This window comes from Gastrolobium bilobum, unplaced genomic scaffold (genome assembly GCF_033153095.1).
Source record: "Gastrolobium bilobum isolate Gb01-03AN ecotype WA unplaced genomic scaffold, APGP_CSIRO_Gbil_v1 utg6539, whole genome shotgun sequence".
In the NCBI taxonomy this organism is placed as follows: Eukaryota; Viridiplantae; Streptophyta; class Magnoliopsida; order Fabales; family Fabaceae; genus Gastrolobium; species Gastrolobium bilobum.
Window position 1 is genome coordinate 121,608 of NW_026897331.1, and position 7,941 is coordinate 129,548.

The window sequence follows — 7,941 nt, forward strand, 5'->3', positions numbered from 1 at the left end:
AGACTCGGACTGGCGGGCCAACCCGTCCAACCTGCTAAACGGGGCGGGGTGGGCTGAGTTTTTCAGCCCACTTTCAAAAGCGAAGCGGTGCGGGGCAGCTGACTCATTTTTTGACGGGTTGATGGCGGGATGGGGCGGGGTGGACCGCCCACTTTGCCACCTCTATGGCTAGATGGCATAAATGTCTTGGTGATGTTATTGGTACGTGTGACAATGCCCTGCACGTGCAGTACATGGTGCACATGGATAATGATTATACATTATTATTTTGAGTTGTGACGTTCCACATGCAACGTTCATTCTCAAATTTGTGGACATGTATCAATTGGAAAAGGATGTCACATTGTGTAAAAACTTTTAAGCATTTATTAATCGATTAATTAAAAGTGCTTGTGTTAACTCAAACGTGTGGCATAGTTGGTAAGCGGACTGTATCCACGCCACAATACAAAGAAAAAAAATGCTTTTGTTATTAAAGTGAAGGAAAAACTTTAAAAACTCCTTAGGAATTTTCTTAATTATCAATTATTACTCTCACAAAATTTTTGAATTATTTACATTTTTATTTAGATTTTTTTTATCACTTACTCTCTGATTTAAATTTTTTATTATTATTTACCCCTCACTTAGAGGGGTAAATAATAAAAAAACTTTAAATCAAAAAGATAAATGATTCAAAATTTTGGAAAGAGATAAATAATTATGAGTAAAATTACAGAATTTTTTTGAAGTTTTGCTAAAGTCAACGGCCGAGTCTGAAAATTTTGTGAGAGGGGATAAAGGAAACAAAATTTACATTAACTTGGACAAAGTTACACGATAATAGATTAATATGTAGTCAGATTTGAAGAAGTTTTAAGTTTTCTTCGTATACGATGAGTATAAGGACAAAAGCTGGAAGGCTGAGCTTGAGGGGAGACAGTACGCGTGGTATGAGCTTAAGAGAAAAACTTAGGCTATATTTTTTTTTCAACTCTGAATGTGGTTTATGATAAAATTTTATATGAGTTTAAGGGGGGCAATCATCCACCTCCTTGGCTCCACTACTGATTAAATTATGATTATAATTTGTCAAGATTGTTCACATGACATAGCCATATTATTTGTGTCAAGCACTTCAACTAACTCTCTGATTATGTATTTGTTGAAGGATTTCAATTTCTAGCATAGTTTAGTTACTTTTTCCTTTTGTAATTATAGAATGGTTCTAACATTTCTGTTTTTGCATCATAATTCTTTTTGTTACGCTCACGTAAAAATGAATGAATTCCATAAACTTTTTCTTTTTTTTCTATTTGTAATGAGATTTATTCACTTTTACGTGAGTGTCAAAAAAAAAATTTCTATAGAAATAGAAACTTTTTTCCTAGAATATCAAGCAATAAGCCAAACTTGAACCTTCAAATGTTGAACCAAGAAAAAAGAGACTTTTTCTATGCTTGTCAATCTACAAAGATGTCCCTTCCCATTTCTATCTACACATATAGAAAAGAAAAGAAAAACTAAAGGGGAGATATCCTTTTCAAATGTGGTGTACCGAAAGCATTTGAAAGAGTGGTTCACAGCCTTCAAAACTCAAATCAATATGTCCCACATTTGTGCCATAAAAGAAGAAACAGGATTGCAATGCTGTTACTATTGCATGCTGTTACTATTGCATGCTCTATATTCCACACATTCTTCAATTCTCTCCTCGTCAATCAATACAACTTTTATGTTTAGTTAATAATGTTTTAAATTAAAACATGACCAGAAAACATAATCTGAATCTGTCTTTAACCTTCCACTAAAAATTCCATCAATTCTAATCCCTACCTTTATAAAAGGAAAAAGTAGCAATCTGTCTCAAATACATATAGTGGTAGGACACTTTTTCGGAATTACTGGTAATTGTTGGGTCATGTTTGCCTATAAATTGGTAAGCTCTCACTACAAGCCTAAGTTATGAGTTGAAGTTTTTGAAGAGGAAAATTTCTTAGCATTTTACTTTAGCACCTATAGTTCTTTTGCTTCCTAGAACTTCAGAAAATGGTTAGTACTGCATTTGTGATCAGTGTCTAAATAAATTTTGGTTAATGGAAGCACTAAATTAAAATGTTACCTGCTTTTTGAAAATGTTTTGTACCCATATTTCAGGAGGGGAAGATGAGTTGCACTGTTGCAGATGCTGTGAACTACAAAGGTTTTCCTGCTGACAAGTCCAAAACAGGCGGTTGGGTGCCCGCTGCTCTAATTTTAGGTTTGTAATATAAATATATGAGGCGGGATCTTTTGACTCTAGTATAAGATTAATAATCGTTAGATGGACGGAAATCGAAGACTGGAATGAGGAGTAAGACTTCTTAATCTTACATTGGAATCAAAAGATCCTCTCTCTCTATATATTTTAGCGGATCAATTTACACATGTTACACTCAGTTTTAGTTGTTAATCTATACTTATATTTAATGATTCTAATTTATTAGTTATGTGAGTTATTAGATGCAAAATAATCAACAAGTAAAATTGAGTGTGAAATATCTTATCTTTACTGTAAGACTTTGTACTCTTACTCTTATTTTCTATTTATTTTTCTAAACTTGTTCATATTTTTATATGGATACATAGATTTTGGATCCAAATACTTTAGGATAAATGTGACGTTGATATTGAACATATGTAGTACCCTTATCTGTCACCTCTGCATATCTCCTGTTGATTATGCAGCATACTTAGAAGTTAGGGGACTTAAGAGTATGCAATACATTAGAGGAAAGATCCATCCAACTAATATATACTTCACCGACCTAAAATGACAAAATCTATTGATCATGTGAGAAGTAACATATGGTAATGCTTTCATGGATAAAGATCTTTACATTTTTATTTATTTATTTATTTTGGTTACAATTTGGTGACTCTCATATATCAGGGTAAAAGGGAAATAGGGTGGTTCATCAAAATGGTGATGTACATAGAAAAAGATAGGGTGTTGGTGTATCACAAAGTACTTAGAAATTAGAATGGAGAATGTGATCAATTCTTGGATCACCTTCCCTTTTCACCAGAAGTTTACATTTGACAAAGAATAACACTTTTAAAAGCTTTAGCCTTTATATAAGTAGAGAATTGTAAATGATTTTATTCTTTTACACACGTCCACTCAAGGCTCTTAACACTATGGAACATATCAATCAATCAACTCTCCAAAAATTTTAGTTGGGGGCCACAAATGATTTTATGTACTAACTTGCTGTAATACTCCATTTGATTCTGTAATGTTTTTGGTGTGGTGATTGCAGCTGAGAAAGGGGACAAAGGAAGTGGAACATATTGACTAAAGCAAATAGATACTTCTGTTTGAGGACAACTCATGTCACTTTTTGTTTGGACTTGGGCGTAAAGAGCATAATATTTTACATTTTTGTGATATGAATGAAGATAACGATATCCCACTTCATCTATAACTATATTTTATCTTACTTTATCAATCCAGTTTCTAAAAGTTGATTTTTACTTTCTCCATACATCATCTGCTTTTTCAATAGTTCACTTTGGAAGTAGCCAACATAGAGGAGTAGAGAGATTTCCATAACAAGGGATCATATTTTTTTTTTTCCTTTTGAAGAAGAGGATGTAACTAATTACCAAAATAAATCTTCCCATGTCACATGATCTCACGTGAAATCTCAGCCGTTTATAGACAAGTCAATGGTCATGAAAAATGACATAGAAAAAGTGTTAGAATAGAAAATGAGAAAAGAACAACAATTGATTTATCTATGAACGACTAAGATCATCTCACGTGACTTTGTCCACTCCACTAATTACCAATATTATTTTTCATAGAATAAGTTACATAAAAACTAAGAATATAAGTTAGTTCTCAAAATTGTTTCAGGGATTGAAATGGCTGAGAGGCTTTGCACCATGGGGATTGCAGTTAACCTGGTGACATATTTGATTGGAATCATGCATATTCCAAGCTCAACTTCAGCCAATATTGTCACTGATTTTGTAGGCACAACATATCTATTGTGTTTGCTTGGAGGTTTTCTAGCAGATTCCTTCCTTGAAAGATATAAGACAATTGCAATCTTTACTACAATACAAACACTGGTTAGTTACATTACCACTGGTTTTAAACCTAACTATTCTCATAAAATTTTGACCTATTCATTTATATGCAGCTGAAAATTTTTCTGAGCAAAGCCAAGCATTATTAATTATCACTATATGTGGAGAAAAATGCACAACCTAGTAGCATAGCTCTGTAGAGTAAATCACCCATAAGAAAGAAGTATTGTATCCAATTATAAAATGTTAAGTCAGGTTACCATAAAGGTGGTGACAGAAAGTCAGAAACATGCTGTAAATGTTCCATCAAATTCACACAATAACTTTTAGCATAGTCATTTAAAATTAAGACTACATGAAGACATGTGATATATAATTTATCCACAACTTTTATAGTCTTAAAATTTAAATGTGAAACCAGTACCACAACTTTTATAATCATATTCCATATTATTACCTTTAAATCCTTTTTTCTTAGAGTCCTAGTTTTAACTTGGAGGGGATGGTGATTTTCAGGGTACTGCCACATTAGCAATCTCAACAAAATTGCCACAGCTAAGTCCACCACCTTGCCATGCCACCCCTATCAATGATAATTGCAAACAAGCCAATGGATTCCAAATGGGAATCTTATACATGGCTTTATACCTCATTGCAATAGGAACTGGTGGCCTAAAGTCTAGTGTTTCAGGATTTGGTTCAGACCAATTTGATGAGAAAGATGAGAAGGAGAAATCCCAAATGGCCTATTTCTTCAACAGATTTTATTTCTTCATCAGTTTGGGAACTCTGGCAGCTGTCACAGTACTTATTTATATACAAGATGAAGTGAGTAGAAGTTGGGCTTATGGAATATGTTCTGTTTCTATGGTCATAGCCAATTTGGTATTCTTATCAGGAACTAAAAGATACAGATACAAGAAAAGTTTGGGAAGTCCCATTGTCCACATTTTCCAAGTTATTGTTGCAGCAATAAGGAAACGGAAGATGGAACTACCATACAATGTTATCTCTTTGTATGATGACACTCCACAGGATTCAAGAATAGAGCACACCAATCAGCTTCAGTAAGCTTATTTTCATCTACCTTTTTGGGGCATTTTGACCTTTCTTATCAAAATCCAAGACACTTTAATACGAGTGAAATGCATTACACTTTAATACGAGTGAAATGCGTACGGGGAATTTACACGTTTAAGTCGCACATCATCCTATACGCGACTTGTACAAAAGTCAAAACACATCTGTCACGTCTCACGCTTTGCAAGACACTCATGAACGCTATTTAAACATACACTCTCATTTCATTAGTAAATAATTTGTTAAAAGAATTAAATTAATGAAATGTATGTGCTTTTGCATAAGAACGGTAAAAAAACCCCTTTTGGGAACTAATTCTCTCATTTTAAAATTAATTTCACATGGCTTTATTACGTGAAAATTGTGTCTAAATCTCTCTTGTGCGTGAAATAGGTGGGTCTAATTAAAATTTACATAGGGACATAGATACGAAATTTTACCATATTGTTTAAATAATTTCCTTTTTTTGAATATTTTCAATTATATAGCTCTTTTTATGATAACACTCCCCAGGATTCAAGAATAGAGCACATCAATCAGTTCCAGTAAGCTTATCTTCATCTATCCTTTTAATGCAAAATTCAAGACATATTACCTGTGAGTGAAACGAGCATGGAAAATCTGTACGTTTAAGTCATGCATCACCCAATATCCTTTTGTGTTAGGATGTGCGTCTTGCATTAAGCTGAATTTTGCACAAGATATGCGTGGAGGTGATGGCGACTTAAACGACACACTCCATATGCGTGTTTCACTTGCACACTCTATATGTACATTTCACTAGCATTACATTGATAAATAATTTGTTAAAATAATTAAACCAATGAAATGTTTGTATTTTTGTACCAGAAGGGTAAAAAAACTCCTTTTGGAAACACATTCTCTCGTTTTAAATTTTCACATGACCTGATTACATAAAAATTATGTTTAAATCTCTCTCGTGCATTAAATAGGTGGATGTAATTAAGATTTTCAAAGGGAGATAGACACCTAGTTTGACAATATTATTTAAATAACTTCCTCTTTTTTTTTTTTTTTGAACACTTTCCATTATATAGTTTCTTGGACAAAGCTGCCATTGTGGCAGAAGGTGATTTTGAGAGGAATTTATCTGATTCTGCTCCAAATCCGTGGAAACTATGCTCATTGACAAGGGTCGAAGAAGTGAAAATGATGGTTAGACTTCTGCCAATATGGACCACAACCATAATGTTTTGGACCATACATGCACAGATGATCACCTTTTCAGTTGAGCAAGCTTCCACCATGGAAAGGAATATTGGGAGCTTCCAAGTCCCACCAGGCTCTCTCGCTGTCTTCTTGGTGGGAACAATACTAATCACTCTTGCTGTGTATGACAGACTCATCATGCCCCTTTGGAAAAAGTGGAATGGCAAATCAGGTAAAAAAAATTTGAGTAGAAGTTTGGGAGACAATACCACACAACAAAAATAGAGCAGAGAAAATTAAGTACTAAAACACTACACAATTAAAATAGAAGAATTTTTAGTAAGTGAAAAAAATTATAACTTCTGAAGGGAACAATATATATTTTATTTCTTGACTTTATTGTACCATCAATTATGTGTTCTTCAAATTCAAAAATTGTGCACTGCCTTTACTTTAATTTATTTTTTCTTCCTCTACTAATTTGACTTTACACAAAAAGACAGGAGGGCAATATTAATTTCAAAAAATTAGATCAACAGCCATGCACTTAGTAAACCTAGCTACTCATATTAATTAATGATATTATTCAATATGAAATGATTTTGTCATCATTTAAATAATCATTATATTATTAGATATATAGCAGAAAGCAGCATGTGTACCCACATTAAGTGTTGGTACCTATGCATGTCTCTAAGAAAATTGCTTGTGTTCACTTGCAATACATTTTTAATATTATAGGGTATTCCCTTATTAAATAAATATATATATATAATTTATAAAAAAATTAGAACCAAATCATTAACGTTTAAAATGAAAGCAACCATGTTATGAAATGTAGTGACATATATTTTATTTTTCTCCATGTCTCAGGTTTCACAAACCTACAAAGGATAGCAATTGGACTTGTATTTTCCACTTTTGCTATGACAGCTGCTTATCTATGCGAAAGGAAACGTTTGTCTGTGGCAAAAGGTGTAAGTGGCAACCAAACAACACTCCCTATAAGCGTTTTCCTTCTAATCCCACAGTTCATATTGGTGGGTTTTGGTGAAGCATTCATATACACTGGACAACTTGGTTTCTTCATAACACAATCGCCAAAAGGAATGAAAACAATAAGCACTGGTCTCTTTCTCACAACTTTATCACTTGGTTTCTTCTTCAGTAGTGTCCTTGTCTCGGTTGTGAAGAAAGTAACTGGGTCACAAGATGGTCAAGGTTGGCTAGCTAACAATATAAATAAGGGTAGGCTTGATTTGTTCTATGCACTGCTTACCACACTTAGTTTGATTAATTTCATAGCATTTGTGACATGTGCAATGTGGTATATGCCTAAGAAAAATAAACTTTCTGTTACTTACAGTAACTGCTGAAGAACATTATTGCTATAAGGCTATTAATGTTAGAGCTGTTAGTGAATGGTGTAAGTGATTGTAATAGTTAGTGTTACGTGTGTGAGTGTGTAAAATCGTTAGTTAAAGCCACGTGGGATGTATCCCGGGTAGTATATGGGTATTAAGGTGAAGTATAAAAGTCAGAAGAACAATGTAACCATTTCATGCTTGAATAATATTGAAACTTTTACCCATTTTTGTTGTACTTTTTGTTCTCTCATTCCTGTTGCTCAGGTAG

General features: G+C 33.4%; 1 protein-coding gene across 1 annotated transcript; it reads left to right on the forward strand.

Moving 5' to 3' along the window:
* Positions 1 to 2,028: 2,028 nt before the first annotated feature.
* LOC133306061 (protein NRT1/ PTR FAMILY 6.2-like) lies at positions 2,029 to 7,682 on the forward strand. The gene is made up of 6 exons (XM_061506341.1): positions 2,029 to 2,055; positions 2,137 to 2,239; positions 3,881 to 4,098; positions 4,573 to 5,123; positions 6,195 to 6,538; positions 7,180 to 7,682. The coding sequence occupies exons 1-6, from the start codon at positions 2,029 to 2,031 to the stop codon at positions 7,680 to 7,682; spliced, it is 1,746 nt and encodes a 581-aa protein (XP_061362325.1).
* The last annotated feature ends 259 nt before the right edge of the window (positions 7,683 to 7,941 follow it).

What these genes read in the sequence shown, in the direction of transcription:
- LOC133306061 (XM_061506341.1), top strand. Translation starts at nt 2,029, where the DNA reads ATGGTTAGTACTGCATTTGTGATCAGT. An exon ending in GCCCGCTGCTCTAATTTTAG is followed by an intron (nt 2,240 to 3,880) that starts GTTTGTAATATA and finishes AAATTGTTTCAG; the next exon opens with GGATTGAAATGGCTGAGAGG. An exon ending in TTACTACAATACAAACACTG is followed by an intron (nt 4,099 to 4,572) that starts GTTAGTTACATT and finishes GGTGATTTTCAG; the next exon opens with GGTACTGCCACATTAGCAAT.